General features: G+C 46.4%; 1 protein-coding gene across 2 annotated transcripts in view; it reads right to left on the bottom strand.

The window, feature by feature from the left end:
* ANXA13 (annexin A13) overlaps positions 1 to 18,492 on the bottom strand; it is a 63,286-nt gene that overhangs the window by 1,760 nt on the left and 43,034 nt on the right. For both annotated transcript variants that reach the window (XM_008581295.1, XM_008581294.1), the window contains 7 exons: positions 16,418 to 16,588; positions 14,056 to 14,089; positions 13,870 to 13,949; positions 11,001 to 11,069; positions 10,473 to 10,574; positions 5,248 to 5,323; positions 1,376 to 1,488 (listed from right to left, as the gene is read on the bottom strand). In XM_008581295.1, coding sequence (XP_008579517.1) covers positions 1,376 to 1,488; positions 5,248 to 5,323; positions 10,473 to 10,574; positions 11,001 to 11,069; positions 13,870 to 13,949; positions 14,056 to 14,089; positions 16,418 to 16,588 — 645 coding nt within the window. The remainder of the gene's footprint in view (positions 1 to 1,375; positions 1,489 to 5,247; positions 5,324 to 10,472; positions 10,575 to 11,000; positions 11,070 to 13,869; positions 13,950 to 14,055; positions 14,090 to 16,417; positions 16,589 to 18,492) is intronic.

Here is an 18,492-nt window from a genome sequence, read left to right as displayed (position 1 = left end):
TAGGACAGGGCACCTTGGAACCAAACATTTATGGTCCACGTTGGACTGAACAGAGAACCCTGAAAAGCCCTCTGGATCCATCCAGCCTCCCTGGGGGTCTTTCAGAATCCTGGGTCTGCTCTGTTGCAAACCGGCCCCTTTGAGTCCCTCGAGACCTTTTTGACTTTGACTTTGGCTGGGGGTTTAGTAGCTAAGAGACAGAGAGGCAGAGAAGACAGGCTCCTGGAGAGATTCAGAACAATGGAGAACGAGAGAAACTGCAGGAGAGCAGCAGAGAGACTGGCAAAGGGAAAGAGGAAAGAGAGAGAGACATGGCCTTTACGAGAAAAAGAAAAAGATGAGTGGTGGAGGAGGAGAAGGGGGCGGGGGAGAAATTCCAGGAATAGAAAGAAAAATGAAAGACTGGCGCATTGCAAAGTTATATTTAAAAACAGTGTCAGATGTTAAGCATTATTTATCAAAAAGCCATGGATCAGAATTTGGGTTGGGATCTGTCCCCCTTCATTTAACATTTTTTTGAGGGAAGATGTCTGTGGTTTTCATGTGCTTAGTTCCACTTCATTCTCCAAGGCTCCTCGCGCTGCAGACGAAATGCTGTTTCCCCTTCGTTCTGTGCCCCCTTCTGTCTGTGGCCCTACGTCCCAGCGCATTAGCGGTGAATCCCGACAGCTGCTCTCAAGCTTTGGGCTCCTCACGCCCCTTCCCTTTCTTACACACATGCATTGTCCAAGAGGGCAAATCAGGTCTTAGGGGGTGAAAAACACAATCTTTTGATGTATAAAGCACTGACATTCACATGGCACATAAACAGATGTACAGTATCACCTGTGCTGTTAACATTTGGGGGGAGGGAAGGGTTTGACAATTAGGAAAAAATGTGTTTACAAAGGTTCATTAGGGGGCCAACAATAAAAAGTAGATTGAGAAATGTCTTATGCTGATGTGTTTCTTGTACAAAACAGGGCTTCTGTGCTGTGTTCAGTGAAAGAAAGGCCTAGCTCCGGAATTAGGAAATCATTTGCTTATTGTCTCTGCCACCGGGTGACCTCTCTCAGCATCTCTGTTTTGTGTTCCTTAAAACGGAGCCGTGCACAGCTGCGCTACCTCAGCACAGCTCTACAACGTCCCCTGTGCACAGCGCCAGGAGCCCTCTGGAGCCCTGGATGACAAAATTAGAAGTGGCGATCATTGTATTTTTATAAAAAGAAATAGATGGAAACAGAGCACATGTCTTCTACCAATTCTGGACAGGTGAGGGCCATCTCTGTTTTACTTTTTCTGTAAATAGGCTCTTAATAAAAACTACTTGTCGATGACATCAGTGGTGGAGAAAAGAGAAGGTGCGGCCATCTCTTGGGAATCGAGTGTGTCTTACCTCAGCCCTGGTCACAAGGATGCGAATTAACGTCTCCTCATCGGTCCCTGCACCCTTCATGGACTTGTACAGACATTCGGCAAAATAGCCCTCGCGATCCCGGGCACATCTCACTGGGCCAGACAAAGGAAGAGAGAATGTGAGGCTTTCATGTTTTGTTGAATAATATGGAGACGCTCTGAAAAAGCAGACCTGGCTCAGATGTCACCTGGCTGCCCTCGGAGCTGACTGAACTGGGATGCAGAGGTTTGAAAGGAGCTGACTTCACACTTGTGGAGTGAGATCTGGAAGATTCCCCGGGTCAGGGCACCTGGCCTCTTTAAGCAGAGCCGGGTCAAAACCACTTCAGGGAAATAAGAGCCTCTCCTGGTTTCTGAAGACCTGCTGGAGAAACAGCACGGTGGCCTCCTCCGGCTCTCCCTGCCAAGTTCACAGTTCTCACCAGCAGAAATGACTTTTCACAACTACGTGAAATCTCTAGTGCTGGACTAGGGGTTCTGAGGGGAAACACACATTGGCCAGCGACCTTCTGTGATAAAACTTCATAACCAGTTTTTCAGCTGGACCATGGCCTGCTTGCCTGGGCTAAACAGCCCTCCTACCCTCCGCTTTTCCCCACTGGGTTTGCCATGTGAGCCTCACCTCTGAATCTTTTTGAGGTTCCCCGCCATCTTCTTAGTTTGCGATCTGGGATGTGGGCTTGATGAAGTTTGATCCTTTCTTTTTTTTTTTTTTTTTGTGTCCGGCAACGGATTGCAACCCTCAGTGTCACGCCCGTACCAGACCGGGACCGGCAACGGGATCGCAACCCTCAGTGTTGCGCCCGCACCTCGCTCAGCCAGTGAGCGGGACCCGGTCTGTATGTGGGATCCAAACCCTCGGCGGGAGAGCCGCCGCTCTCCCAAGCGGCGCACTGTAGCATTGCGCCACCGGGCCGGCCCTAGTTTGATCCTTTCTAAAGATCACTTTCCTATGATGCTATTACTGGCTTTCTTCTGGCCCTTCCCTTACCTGCCAGCTTTGATCTGCCCACAGATTAATGAAGTGTGGCTTCTACTTGTTTTCATCACCAGGTGATCAGGCATATCTCTGCTACTGGGGATAAACCATTATTCCTCTCCCCTCCTCCTGGCTCATCTGGATCTATCATGACTAACATGTTACAGGAGCAAACCATTTACTCTTTAGACTGTTAACATTTCTGTAGAACCACCAAAGTTTTTTAATGTTAGTGATGAATAATAATAAATTCAGCAAAAATGGGGAACATGCAACCTTAATATGTTCTGTAATGGGGACTCTTGTTTTCTAGGTAATTGCCTGTGTGACTGATGTTTAAGAGCAAGGGAGGGGAACAGGATTAGGGAAGCAGAATCTACACTGGGGGTCAGTGTCCTTCTTTTATAGGCCATGTGGCGGCCACCAGAGTTTCATGGAAAAGAAAAGCCCAGATCCTGGTAGTCTCTTTATTCTGAGAACAACCCAAAAGATGCTGGGTTGATGGCAGAGGTGGGGGGAACTGTCTGCTATCTTGGGAATCAGCATATCTGAGACTCACTGTGGTCTCCAGACAATTTGAGCCAGTGACCTCTACAGATATTTCCTGAAGATCCTCTCCTGTGCAGCACTACTTGCTGCTGAATTGATTGTCTGCCTAATATCAGTGGGTTCTACCCCTACATAGGGGTCTTCTCCCTTGACGTTCCTTCTTCTTGATATTTTGGGAAGAACTCTCAACTTTTCTGCTCTATAAAATCTGTGCCTGGGCTAGCCAGTTAGCTCAGTTGGTTAGGGTGCAGTGTTGATAACACTAAGGTCAGGGGTTCAGGCCCTTGTACCCAGTCAGCCACCAAAAAACCAAAAAACAAACCAACCAAACAAATCTATGCATGTCTGGGGAACAACCTCTGTTAGCAGCAGGGGGAATCCCTTGAAAGACTGGGTGCGAACCACTGGGGAGGATGTGGAATGGAGCAGTCTATGGCGAGTGGAAGGAAGGGCTGCCCGCTCAGCTTCTCGCCTCTCCTCGCCTTCAGAGCAGGAGTTCTCAAACTTTGATGAGCTCAAGACAGTTCCTTGGGAGCTTATAAAAGTGTGGCTTCCTGGGCTCTGCTCCTGGGGGTTCTCAATGGGTAACCTAGAGTGGGGCCCCGGAAACTGTGTCTAACAGGTGATTCCGATGCACGTGGCCCAGGGACCCCACTCTGAGAAGTGCTGCTCCAGAGGCTGCGAGTGGTGGGAGTCATTGGGTCTCAGGCCCTTCTCCTAGATTTTAGACACAAACTGGCATCTTTATGTGTCAGGTGGGAGTAGGGTGGGGAGTGTGTGGAAAATATAGTCATGTTCTATTATTTGTGTGGTTTATTCTCAAGGTCTTTTCTAATCACTTTTAGTTTTGCTACCACTGGAGGACACCATCTCCTGCAGTCCATGGTCCCCAATCTAGGGACTTGGTTTTTCCTTCCTCTGTCCTGTCCTTGCTCTGTCTGTTTTTTATCTTTGCTGCAGCCTCACCCGTTGACTTGTGTGTCCACCACGGCCTTTAAGCTCCTTATGAGCAGGAACTGGGTCTTGTTTACCTCTGATCCCCCGACCTGGCACAACCCGTGGGCCCAGGCAGGAGCTGAGAAATAGGTTAAATCATTGAGTGGCTGTATTGCCATCTTCTGACTGCACTCTGATGTTTTCCTGATTATCTGTACAGTGAGGATTTGGAGCCTCAGAACCAGGCCATGAGTAGATCCCTCCATCTGCCTAAGAGGCTCTTCCCTAAAGCCCTAAGAACAGTTAGATACTAGGGCTCATGTGCGTATCCAGTGTGGGTCACGAGTAACATTCAGGGTGCTTAGGCCTCTGTACATCACAGTGGGGTCCTGTTAATTTGAATGCAAGATGAGGATGGATGGAAAAAAATCAATTGCTGACATTGTTCAAAAGAAATCCCAAAACACCAAACAAAGGAGTTTGGCAACTGGAGCACATTTTTTAACTTCCAGGGTTGCTTATTTGGTTCTTCCACTTCTGGGGCTATGTCTCTCTAGTTCTTGTGCCATTTGGGATGGTGCCCTGGACTCCTCAGCACAGGAGTGTGGACAATGGACAATGCCTTCATTCCAGGGCTTGCAAAAAAAAAAAAAAAAGGAGCCTGTCAGACACAGCCCTGTGCCCTTCTCTCTGTTATTTCCTGCCCTTGGGCAACACCGGGAAAGAAGGTCCTGGGATTTGCTTGGCATGGTAAAGACCTGGTCTCCCTCCCCTCTTTTTCTAAATAGACCTCATTCTTTGCAAATGTGGAAGGAAACCAGGTGGAAAAGGAAACCTACAAACCATCGGACATGTGCAAAAACTTGCTCATGTATTCTAAATGTGGGTACTTTTGAGTGTCATATGAACCACATACTGCTACGTGAGACTAGATAATGGTCCCAGGCCATTGACAGATGCTCTCAGTGACCCATGATCTTAGTGAGACTGTAGTGGATACTGTTATGTGCCACTAAGATGCCCTCTTCAGAATTCAAGGGCTGCCTGCTGACAGCTCACAGCTGAGTCCCTCCCCCCAAATCACCCTCCAAGGGACAGAGCTGCTGCCTTGCTAATGCTCCCTGGGTGTAGCCAGCATCCAGTGACTAGTTGATGTGGGGTGCAAAGGCCTGGCTCCCGTGCTCCGCTTTGGGCATGGCAGCTTCAGAGCTCCCTGAGGGACCTGCCAATCTCCTGTTGCGACTGCGTCACATTCACTCTCTCCCTCTTGCCCAATGCTGCTCAGATGTGCTGTTCCCAAAACTCTTCCCTGCCTTTCAAGCCTCTGTCTCTGAGTTTGGTTCCAGGGAGCCCAACCTAAGTCAGGCATTCGCCCAACTTTACTTTACCTAGAGTTAAATAGGCCTTCTGCAAATCTCCCGATGTTTCCTCTTCAATGGCTGCTTCTATGTCTTTGCCGATGAGCTGGAGAGACAACCAAGGCCCAGCCGTTATTCCAGGTTCTTTGGGCCTTGGAACTCTTGGGGTGGTTGCTCCTCTATAGAAAGCCCCCAACTGTCAGATATAGTCCTGTGGCCTTAGGGAACTCCTATTTTGCCTCTTGCCTTGCAGGGCTGGAGTGGGGCTCTCATTGCTGAGGAGTTAGTCCAGATTGGCCCCCTGATGACTCCAGGCAGTCCCACTCCTTTGACCTCATCTTCTCACTTGTAAAATTAGGGAATGGAGGAACAAATAATTTATGCTGTAACAATAATCCTTTATATTTATATAGTACTTTAGTTTCCAATGTGTTTTTTAATCCTTTTCAGTCCCAATTTCCTAGGAGGCTGTGATTACTGATCTGTATCAATATATGACCTACAGTTTCAAAGAAATTGCCATCAAAGTCCCAATTTTATTCCTAAGAATTACCAAGATACTTTTGAAGAAGTAGAATAAGGTGTGAGGAACTACCTCAACAGATATCAAGAATGAACGTGTAGTAATTAAGAGAAGGTGGTGTTGGTGTTATTATAATCTGACCTGCACCTGCCTTGTCCTGGGACTGGGGACTCAGTCGCTTGTAGTTTGGGTGAAATAAGTAGGAGCTGTGAAGCTCATGATAAGGACTTGACATAATGTGCCTGACAGAGCAGGGCTGTAAGGGCAGGAAGCCCCCTGGGGAGCTGACCACCTCAAAATGCCACTTCTCTTCACTCTGGGCTGGTTTCAAATGATCCTATAGTCACCATTGACTCACATATTGCTCTGCACAGCATTACACATTAGGTTTCTTTCCAAATATTTACAGAAGCTGAAGTTCAGAGTAAATTGTGACTATCCTTAACACAAATACTGCCTGGGCCAAGCTCAGGGCAGACAAATAAAGTGAAAGGAGAGCGCTTTGCTGGGTTTAGGGGAATGCAGTTAAACATTAGAGATGCTGAAACTTCTTTCTTGGAAATTATCTTTTGAGGATATGACACAATTGATTCTATAAATAATTGGGGCCTATGAGTGCATACGAGTGGAGTTTACATAGTTTATTTTGAAAACACAGGTAAACAAGATATTCTTTGTGATGCAAGCACGATTTATGTGGGGGAGGGGGGTCCAGATCAGATGAAGCCCTGTTGCTTGAGCTGCTAGTCATTGTTTGTGTGTTTCGAGGCCTTGGTGTGTGGCAATGGAAACCAGATTGGTGGGGGAAGGGAAGGTGCCTTCAATCTTGTCCCTTCTTTAGCTGCCCCCAACCTTTGTTCGGTTTGATGTGGGAGCTGGTATTGTGGAAGGCACTGATATCACTTTCCTAGAAATAGGGTTTTTGTTCCATAGACTGAGATTGCATTTCAAGACAACATTTTGTTCACATAGGTCTGTGTTTAGCAAAAAAAAAAAAATCCTCACATCAAACCACTTTCTTTTTTTTTTTTTTTTTGTCTTTTTCTGTGTCCGGCAACGGATCGCAACCCTCAGTGTTGCCCCCGTACTGGACCAGGGACCGGCAACGGGATCGCAACCCTTGGCGTTGCTCCCGCGCCTCGCTCAGCCAGTGAGCGGGAACCAGTCTGTATGTGGGATCCGAACCCTCGGGCGGGAGCGCCGCCGCGCTTCCCAAGTGGCGCACTATCCATTGCGCCACCGGGCCGGCCCTCAAACCACTTTCTGATTCTATTGTTCATATCAGGCCAGAACAGTGTTTTTCAATTTTATGTGGAATTTCAGCCTACAAAACAGATAAAAGCAGAAAAGCAGAGCTGTGCTGGGGAGGGGGGAGATGGAAGGTGGTCTCCCTACTCCAGCCCTGGGCATTAATGCCAAGTTTCTGCCCTCTCAGGGTCTCTTCCTCACACAACTCCAGGGGGTGCTATTCACACAATACAATGAGATGTCTCCTTCTGCCCCATCCCTGCTTCTGGTAGCCTCCGAGGCACCTCCCTGGGCTCCACAGGGCACAATCTGAAAACAATGGACTGGCCAAGCTATTGGGACTCTTCTTTGCAAGCTTTTCAGTTACTGGAACGCTTCATTCTAGGGGCTCTTTGGATAGAACCAAGTTTTCTGATCTCATTACAAAAACAAATTATGAGGGTGGATTCCAAACAAATCTCAAAGACTCTAGTTAAACAAGTAGCAATGCCTGTAGGGAGGTAATTAGAAGAAGAGGGAAAACATTTCTTTCTTTTAAAATTGATTTCCTCAAATTGGCTGTGGGTATGTATATCTACCGTTTATGCTGAGCCCTGTTTGGGGAACTTACTTTGGCTTTATAACTATACAAATCTTTCATATTTGGTAAAATTTGGGACTGTAATAATCTTGTACGACGTAGCAGTTTGGGGAAGCTCTGTTGCTTGGCTGGAATTGCTGAGAGTGTCAGAAGTTAAGGCTCAGGTTTAGAGGGCAAATAAAGGGTAAAACCCTTTAGTTTTTGTGCCAAAAATTAAATTTCAACTCTAAGCCAGGACAACCTATGCCACATAATACACCATAGTACCTTTGGTCAGAGACTAAAGGGGCCTTAGCCCTGCCTCCGTCTGCAACCAGATCTTAGAATGTATTTACTAACCATCTGTGTTTCTTTGGGGTGTGTGACTTATCTGCTCATGTCCTTCACCAAATTTCTGCTTAGATTTTTCTAATTCATTTTCAAGAGTTCTTTTTGCAATAAGGATGTTAATCTTTGTGTGTAAAAAAAAAAAAAAGTAGAGAGTAGAATAATGGTTACTGGAGGGGAAGGAGGATGAGGGGTGAGCTAATGGGGACCAAAAAAGTGAATCATAGTGCAGTGTATGTATATATTGAAACGACACACCGTACCCCACAAAAATAAATATAAATAAAATTGAAAAAAAAAAGAAACCAGGGCAGGGCGGGGGGTGGGGTGGGGGGAGAAAGCTTGTAGAACCCAGATCCTAAAGTCTAAAAAATCAACAATAAAAATCAAGATAAAAAATGTTTGAGCAAAGCTTTTGGAATAGATGAGTAGGTAGAATTTTAGAGCTGGTTTCATGGAAGGAATCAACAAATCCATAGGTTACTTTATTGTCCATTTGAGCCTTAGATCTGATTTTTGGCACTGTTGGTTTACAAAGGGAGACTCCTAACAATTGCTAATGTTTATTGAGCACCTACTGCATGCCAGGTACTAAATGCTTACTTCTGTTGATTCATTTAATCCTTACTAACCTTATGACATAGGTACCATTATTATCCCTATTTTACAGTTGGAGAAACTGAGGCACAGAGCCCTTAATAACTTGCCCAAGGCCGTACAGCTACTGGCCTAGAACCAACTTCTCAAACTTTAACGTGCATCTGAATCACCTGGAAGACGTGTTAAAACACAGTGGGTAAGACTCCAACCCCAGAGAATCTGATTCAGTAGGTCAGGGTGGGGACTAAGAATACTCATTTATTTTTTATTTTTTTTCCTTTTTGTCTTTTTTTCGTGTCCGGCAACGGATCGCAACCCTCAGTGTCACGCCCATACCGGACCGGGACCGGCAACGGGATCGCAATCCTTGGTGTTGCGTCCGCACCTCACTCAGCCAGTGAGCGGGAACTGGTCTGTATGTGGGATCCGAACCCTCGGCGGGAGCGCAGCCGCACTCCCAAGCGGAGCACTGTAGCAGTGCGCCACCGGGCCGGCCCTAAGAATACTCATTTTTAACAGGTTCTCTAGTAACACTGTTGCTGATGCTTCAGGATCAACCTTGAGATATTAGCCTACAGAGTATCCTTGCAGGTAGTCAGTAGTATACACACTCACATGTAATTGTGCTTCTATAGTGACCACAGTGACAGCCATTCCCAGAAGCTCCATCTGTGGCCCCCATCACATGGGAAGAGGATCTGGGTCATAGAGAAGTCCTCTGGCTCAGAGGCTATACAGCTCTGGGCAATGGTCCACCAAGGGCCTGCAGGGTCAGCTGCCTTTGATCATGACACTGGGCACGATTTGAAAGCAGAGGGCCCTAAAGGCTTATATACAGTCATGATAAAATTCCAAGGCTTTATTGTCTTTTCATCTGCTGGCAACACAGGAAATGCTATTTCAAGTGAGGAGCGGCCAGCTGCAGCTGAGGTAGGAGCTCAGGCTGGGGAATCTTGGAGCTCTCATCCACTTTCTGCTACTGACTTGCTGTGTGGTCCTGATAAGTTACAGATGGTTCCTTACTCAACAGAGTTTCCTTGTATAGCAGTTGGGGTCACAATAGCCGTTCAGCCTGCGCTGTAGTTACGGTATTGTTGTGAAATTGAAATGAGATACATGGCATAGAAGTGATTTGAATAGGTAAAAGCACTCTACAATATGAAATAGGAGGACTCCCCCCCCCCCCCCCAAAATCTGATACTTCACTAACAGCTTTTTGCAATTAAAGACTGTTTTTCTGGAAAGGACTTACTACTATGTGCCTTGAAATAGCTAATTTACCTTGTTGGCTTAAAGTGATCATGAGATTAAAAAAATAATTTATACACATCCTTTCAGGAGCATGTCTTGGAGGTATATCACATCTGTCTTGAGAGTGGTAAGCACTGTTAGCCCAACTGTAAATTGGAATAATAATAATAAGAGTGAACATTTATGTGTTTACCACATGGCAGATACTGTTCTCAGCCTTTATCTTATTTAACTCTTAAAATAACTCTATGAGGGTGTTATAATGATGGTCCCTGCTTTACAAAAGAGGATGAAGACGTTTGGTCACTTGCCAGTGGTAGAACTGAGACTTGAACCTGGTTCCACTGACTGTAGAGCTTTGCTCTTAAACATGACATTTCTCTGCTTCCCCAGCCTCTCCCAACCTCTCAGCACTACATCTGGGGCTGGATAATTCTTCGTTTTGGGAGTTGTTGCACTGCAGGGTGTTTAGCAAAATCCGTTGTCTCTATCCTCTAGATGCCAGTGGCACTATTTCCTTCCCTGCCCCCTCCCCCACTTGTGAAAAATGCAAATGTTTCCAGACATGATCAAATATCCTTGGGGAGGGGGAACAAAATCACCCCCAATTGCAAACCACTGTTGTAATGGAGCCCCCAGTTCCATATCCCAGATCTTGGCTTCTTTTGGAAATAACTGAAGACAGTTTCTGAGTGAATGCTCTTGCCCTAGAACTTTATTACTTACAATTTGGTAGGCTTGAAAGGTGGCTCGTAACTGTTTGTGGCTCCTCTTGGCCAGGACTTCATTGAAGGCGAGCTCATCAGTGCCCCAGCGGCCTTCCCCTGCCTCAAGGGTCAAACAAACGTTTTGAAAAAGGCTTTTGCAAAAAGACTGAATATACTTGTACAGTACAGACCAGACCTCACTCACAGGAAATTAGAAAGTATGCATTAAATAGAAGTCAAATAGATTGACTATGCCCTTTAAGCTTCTGGCCCACAAGTATACTCTACATATTTATTTACATTATTTATACCCTCCCTTGTTCCAAAATGGATCTGAGGTGGTTAACCCCAGAGGATAAGGATAGAGGATAAAGAACAATTCTTTATATATGATCTGTAAAGATCTAAGCATATCTTTATTTCTTACCAGTCATACTTATTTCCCAAGTAACTCCCATTTGCTTGAAATAAAGAAACATTTGTTACAAATAATGCTAATAATTAAAAAAAAAAACATATGCGGAGACTGGCACATCTGCATACTTACATCATACAGATCTTTGGCATCCTGACCAGCTAGATCTTTGTCCACGTTGTCTCCTTCATCACGATTTGCCTTCAAAAATTGACACATTGTTATTAACTTGAGTTCCTGCTTGACCACAGAAAACAAAAAGAGAAAGTCCTGGAAAACGTGGGGGCGGGGTGGGGGTGGGGATTTCAGAGGAATGACCTGAAGTTCGGTTCAGCCTGGCAAAGTGTCAAGGCCTGCTCTTTGCTGCCATCTCTTGGGCACAGCTGAGAAACAGAATAGCTTCTGTGGTAACACTTGTTCTTTCTTTTTTTGTAAAAACTGAGGTCACTGACAAACCCCACTGACCTCTGAGCAGGCTGACAGCAACCTGTGATGCCCCCTAGAGTGAGTCCATTGGAAAGAAAGTAGTCTTCCTTCCGAAATGCCAAATTTCACCACTCAGGGTCCCAGTGCTAAAGAACCCTGAGAGTTGGTTATGGAAGAGCACTGTATTAGTATGTTTCTGTTGCTTATAATAAAATACCTGAAACTTGGAATAGAGAAATGAAAAGAAATGAAAGTTATAAAGAAAGGATATTTATTAGTCCAGGGCACACATCTGGGGAGGGCCTTCCTCTGGGTGGGAACTCTCTACAAGGTACCATGGTGACCAGGGTGCCACATGATGAGAATGGGCTGAGCAAGAGAGCTAACCTTCTCACTCGCTTTCCTTATAAAGCCATCAGAACCATGTCTACGACAACGCATCACTTCATGAATGGATTAATTCATTCACAAGGGTATAGTCCGTATGATCTAATCCCCTCTCAAAAGCTCCACCTTTCAGGCCAGCCCGGTGGCGCACTCAGTTGAGTGCGGCGCTTGGGAGTATGGCCGCGCTCCCGCCGAGGGTTCGGATCCCATATAGAGACCGGTCTGCTCACTGGCTGAGCGCGGTGCAGGCGCGACACCGAGGGTTGCGATCCCGTTGCTGGTCCCGATATGGGCGCGACACCGAGGGTTGCGATCCCGTTACCAGTCACGAAAAAAAGACAAAAAGGAAAAAAAAAAGCTCCACCTTTCAAATACTACTGTGGATTGAATGTCCCCCCCAAACTCATTGAAGCTTAATCCCCACTGTAACTGTTAAGAGGGTGGGGAAATCCTATTATGGTAATTGAGAGGTGGGGCCTTGATGAGGTGATTAGATTGTGAGGACTGTGCCCTTATGAGTAGATTGATCCATTATGGAATAATGGGTGTGGTTCTGATGGCTTCATAAGGAGAGCCAGTGAGAAACTTAGCTCTCTGTTGCTCAAGCCATTTGCCATGTGACACCCTGCATCACTGTAGAGTCACTACCAATAAGGCCCTTACCAGATCCACTCCCTAGACTGTGGACTTCCCAGCTTATTAACTGTAAGAAATAAATTCTATTTCTGTATTAATTACCCAGTTTCAGATATTGTTATAAACAATGGAAACAGGTTAATACAAATACCATGATTGGATTTCCCATCCTCTTAACTCTGTTACAGTGGAGATCAAGTTTCCAGTACATGAACTTTTGGGGGACACGTTTGACCCACAGTGGTCATGGAAGGTCACAGAAATCTAACTTAAGCCCTTTGTGGTAGGCAGAATTCTAAGATGACCCAATGGCCCACACTCTTGTATAATCTCCTTCCCTTGAGTGTGGGTGAGACCAATGAGTATGATGACATGTCACTCTTGTGATTATGTTATGTTAGATGGCAAAGGAGGTTTTTGTAGATGTAATTCAGGTCCCTAATCAGTTGAGTTAATCAAAATGGAGATTACCATGGGTGGGCCTGACCTAATCAGTAGAGCTCTTAAAAGCTCAGAGATTGAATAAGTCAGAGAGATGAACTCCTGCTGGCCTGGAAACAAAACAGCCATGTTGTGAACTGCCTATGGGGGCCACATGGCAGGGAGCTGAGGATGGGCTCTCAGAGTTGATAATGGTCTCTGGTTGACAGCAGGAAAACAGGGATATCAGGCATATCGCCACAAGAAAATGAATTCTGCCAACAACCAGTGAGCTTGGAAGAAGATTCTGAGCCTCGGATGAATTGGCAGCCCTGTCTGACACCTTGATTTCAGTCTGGTGAGACCCTGAGCAAAGGACTCAGCTAACCAATTCCTGGACTCCAGACCTGTAGCAACTGTAAGATAATAGATCTATGTTGTTTTGAGCTACTAAGTTTGTGGCTATTTGTTAGGCAGCAAGAGAAAACTCACATACCCTGCCTGCCTCAGTTGAAGCCTACTCTCTTTTGTTCTGTGCTCTCAGTCCATCCACAATAGAAGAAACAAAACAGATGAAATTCACAAAGCTTGGAATGATGGGTATGTCAGTGAGAATACAGGTGCTGTCTGTCTGGAGGCCCAGGAGCTGTGTCTGAGCAGGGCCAGCTCTGAAAGCCCTGCTTTCCTGACCCAGTTCCTTGCAGCCATTCTTACAGGCCTAGACTCAGGATGAATTCTGGAAGTGCAGAGTTGTGTGTTATGAAAAGGGCCCTGCTTGAGGTCAGGTGGATTGGTTCTTGCTCCTGGGCTGTGACTTATGGGCTGTGTGAACCTGGGAAGGTTACCCATTCTTTCCAGACCCAAGTTTCCTCACTGGCAAAATGAGATGGTGATGCTTAAGGAACTAACTCATGAACAGAAAGGGACTGTAAATTGCAAATGACTAGGCAGATTGTTAATACAGGAGAAATCCCTATTGAATAATTTCATTGTAGTTGGGCTGATGATCCCTCAATCACATTTTTAATAAAAGGAGGAAATATTTACTTGCATTGCCTTTTTCATCATGGTACCATGTTGCCGAGGATTATTTCCTAAGATCATAAAGTAGGTGGGACTTCTTAACTCTTACCTGTAGCAGGGACACCAGAATTTTTTTTAGGTTTCCACTTGTATCACCTTTGACATCTGATTCAAGACTCCTGTCAAATACTTTTGAGGAAGAAAGAAGAAGGGGGAGAAAGCAGATGATGTAGTTTCTCAGAGGTATTTTGAAAGGAACATACTTTATAGAAAGCCAGAACAAAAGGTCACTTACGCCTTTGGTAGGCCTCTTTAATGGCGATGATTTCCTAGGGAAGGTAATAAAAAAAAAAAAGATCAATATTCCAAGGTGGGGTTGAACACTAAGAGACACAGAGACAAACAGAGAGGTGAGAGTCTGTCTCTGGACATAGGATACCTTTGTGACTCCCTCTTACGATGGGCATCCCTATGGGCATCCCAGGGCACAGGCCTGGAGCAAGTCCCATGGGTGTAAAGGGATCTTCTCTATGCAAACATTTCAGACACCCAAGTAACATATGCATACACCCTCTTTAGTCCCAACTGAAAATGCATCATCTAAGCTAGCACGGCCTTCTCTCCTCTAACTCCCCATCCCCACCCGGACAGCCAGTGTTGGCAGTTCAGTGTTTATCTTCCCCAGTAATTTTCTTTGCATTTGTGTATGTAAATATGTGTGAGTGAGAAGAAACAGAATGGTTTTGTGTACGTGTCATGTGTGTAGGAAGTGGATACTACACCTGTCACTCTTTCACTCATTTTTCCACTCCATAACAATGTCTTGGAGATCCAGCTATGCTTGTACATAGCTAGTCACCCAGCATTTTTACACGGATACAAAATGTTCCCTCCCACAATAAGCCGCAGTTTGTGTAGCCAGCCTCTCACTGATGGATGCTTATGTTGTTTTCAGTTTTTCTCTACTTCAAAAAAGGCTTTGTTCAGTAAACAGTTGCTGTGTGCAGGAGCACAAGTTTCTCTCTAGGATGCATGGGGGGAGGAATTGCTTTATATTTCAACATCTTGTGCTGAGTGTCCCCCCCAGGCGCTGCCTCAGTTTACACCCGAACCAGCAGTGTGTAAGACCGGGTGGTTCCCAGCAGCGTGGCCTGCAAACTGGTTAAAATGAAAGTCAGCGGCAGTGATGGGGAGACGGGAGTGGAGGGCAATGGTGGGGAGGCTGCTGTGCTTGGACGGTGGGAGAAGGGGGAAGGCTGGGTATTGGGGGACGCTGACCACTTGTGTTTCAGCAGCTCCCCCTCCCCCGCAACCCACCAGGATCTGCCTGAACCTGACGCCTGCTCTCTGCCAGGTTTTCTTCTCTTTATCATTAGATCCACTTGACTGAAAGAAAGGCCATGCTTCTTGGTTGAGGCCAGGACCTTAAAGAAACTAGGCTGAGGGTGAAAAAGCAGTGGTCAAACAAGATGAGAAAAATAAGTAAATAAAATTAACCTTTTCGCAAAGGCAGGTACCAGCTGCCCTTGACATTGGATGCCTCACTGCTGGGGCCTCTGTGCTTCTGGGACAGGAAGGCACTGAGTGGGGAACGCTGTGTGACTCTCGGCCCGACTGATGTCATCTGGGGGTCTGTGCTAACCCTCCTCTCAGGCACAATCCTAACCTGAACCTCCTTCTGGAAGTGGAGGGTTTTTATTATCTTGTGGGAGGAGAAGTCCAGGGGTGCTCTGGAGAGGGGTTTGCAGCTGTGGCTTGGGTCATGGGGGTGCTTTGGGGAACATGATTGAGCAGTGTGAGCAGCGTCACCAGCCGGGAGGCTCCGAATGTCATCTCAGCGTCAAAGTGCGTCAGTTTTCCCTGCCGTCTGCTCCATCCACTGCTGCTGTTTCTTCCTCGGGGACCTCAAGAGTGCTCAGCTCATCTGGCATTTTCCTTGCTCAGTCTCCCCATTCTACCGTGATGGGTGGTTGTGAACAGGGTGGGGGCCTCCTATTAAAGATTTGTGGGCCCTCTTTACTCTTGATGAATTCCTTGGCCCTCCTGGCTTCTCGAACCAAGGACAAATAGGCTCCTCCAGGGCCTTAACAGCTGTTCTTTTCGGTACCTGAAGTGGTGGCATGTGACTAAGGACAAAGGGGAGGTCTGCTGATAGAACACAGAACCCTCCAGGGAGGGCCAGCAGCCACCAGGAGCATTCGCTCTTTACCACCTGCCTCCCTGCCTTGTGATGGTCTCTTCTGTGCACTATGCTAGGTGATAGCCATGGCCGAGGCTGTGACCTGGTCATGCTTGGACTACTTTTTGCATTATTCATGCCAGAAGACCCCAAAGTCAGGTTGGGAGGGGCAAAGTCGAATTGTGCCTTTGCCTGTAAAACTGCATCAGTTTAGAAAAACAAAAGCTGGATTGACACAGCTCTTCTGGAAGGATCTATTCCTTCAAGCCAGGGGCAGCAACACCAAGACTGACCTCTGGAAGACTGGAAGAAATGTCTCTCCTTTGTGGGCCAGGCAGACACTTTATGGGCCCAGACACTTGCTCACCCGTGGGTGGAATGCAGGGGAGAAGTTTCCCTTCTGGGGTCTGTAGCCAGTTCTGATGGGGCTGTGGACGCTCCCTCAGGGTCTTTGTCCAAGGGCTCGGCTAGGACTGACCTTATTGGTTCTTGAGCACAGGACCTCGATGAGCAGGGCCTCATCCGTGCCCAGACCCTTCATGGCCTTCTGCAGTTGGCGGGCAGCATACTCGCTGGGACGGTCCAGAAGGGCCAAGGCTGTTTTCTCGAAGTTTCCACTCAGCTCACTCTTGAGCACCTCCTCCAGGTCCTGTAGGAAGAGAGCAAGACCTGATTGGGAATGGCCCAGGAAGACAGGGATGGATGTCTGCTTGCACTGTTACGTGGGACCAAGGTCAACAGGGAGCCTGCTGTGGACACACGGGGAGTGATCCAGGCATGAGCGACATGCTCGAGGACAGTGGTCACCATGGCTGCCCATCCATGTCCCCCAAGGCTGGCAGAGAGGCAGAGGGGAGAACCCCTGCTCAGGGCTGGAGACCCCAAAGACGAATCACAATAACAGCAGCTTGCTCAGCTGGTCCTCAAAATAATCCTGAGAAGCTGGCAGGAGAGGTATTGGCATTGTCCCCATTTAATGAACCTCAGAATATAAAGAATTTTCTTCCAAACATTTGGCTAGAAAGGACTGAAATACAGGTCTGTTTTCTCTAGGAAGATCAGATAATTTGTCATCAAAATTGGGGTGCTTCTAAGAGTGAAAGGGGGCACTATTAATGACTGCAGGGGCGACGGGAATAAACAGGGATGGTCCTGGGAAAACTGACTGCCTGTACAGTCACTTCAGGCATTGTGTTAAATCCTGAAAGGGCCGTATGTGACGGAGACTCAGGCAGGTAGAAGGGAAAGTTCCTCAAAGGCTCCCTGGCACCCTGTCTCGACAAGCATCCGTCTTCATCTTTCCTTTGAGCATCTCAGGTGAACTAGCTGTCTTATCCTACCAGTCTCCATCTGACAAGCTGGATTAATAAGGAAATTAGAGTTCTCAATGCCCCAACTTAAATGAAGGACCTTCACGTAGAGTGACAGCCCACGGTGGGTCAGATTGGAGGCCCATGGACCAGCTAGCATCTCAGGGACCCAAATTACAGCACCTGGTAGGCCTGGCTGCTCAGCAACATGACAGTGTGGCTGAGAACACAGTCACAGTTGCACTGAGACCTTGGAAATGTACTTAATTTCACCAACTGTCAGTTTTCTTCTCTAAAAAATGGGGAATAATAAGACTTGCCTCATAGGGTTGTTGGAAGAATTAAATGAGACAATCCATGTAAAATCCGAGCACAGTGCCTGGCACATTTTAAATGCTTAATAAGTGTTTATTGTCATTATCACATGCAAATCAACTACTTCTCAAACGAACCTCCGAGCTCTGGGCCTGAAAGAAAGCCCAAATTTTTGAGACCCTGGGACCTGCAGTCTTAAAAGGGGTCTGTGCCATTATCCTTCCATCCACAGCAGCTGTTTAATCTGACACTGCATCTTGTGAACACAGGACTTCGGTCAGTCCTCAATGGTGTGGATCCATCCAACAATTGAAAATACGTTTTCAAGTCAGATGGGCATTATATGCACCTGAAGAGAAGTCCCCGCTGCCTACCCTTACAAGCCACAAGTGTAGAAACAAATGCCATGTGTTCACATCCTGTATGGACAGAGAAGCAGGCTCAGGATACCTCAGCTCTAGTCCTGTTTTCCTGCTGACTAGCTGTGTTACCTTGGGATGGTTATTCTCTTTGGGGCTCATTTGACATGGCGACTTAGATCTGATAATCTCTTAACATCTTCTAGCTTTGTGATGTTGGGATTCAAGGTCATCTCTTTGGCAATCTTACTCTCTGAAACAGAGCTAAGAACTGGAAATAAGCAGATGGTTGGCAAATGAAGGTATCTCAAAGTTTTCCAGTAGAACATGTCTACTTTAAATTTAGCAGTGCCCTTATTTACTTTGAACTTATTTACTCACATTTTGGACTAAAGTTCAAGGAGCCTTGTATCTGTCTTTGCGTATTGGTGGGATGGACATGAACATATGGCTTGGGAGGTTGTTGGAGTTAGGCATGTGGAGAAGGAAGAAAATTCAACTTTATTCCATTTAACTTAATGCAGCTGAACTGAAGATTTACTTATTTTCATCAAAAATGACACTGATAA

This window comes from Galeopterus variegatus, unplaced genomic scaffold (genome assembly GCF_000696425.1).
Source record: "Galeopterus variegatus unplaced genomic scaffold, G_variegatus-3.0.2 Scaffold2318, whole genome shotgun sequence".
NCBI classification, from domain to species: Eukaryota; Metazoa; Chordata; class Mammalia; order Dermoptera; family Cynocephalidae; genus Galeopterus; species Galeopterus variegatus.
This window is presented reverse-complemented; position numbering and strand designations above follow the sequence as displayed.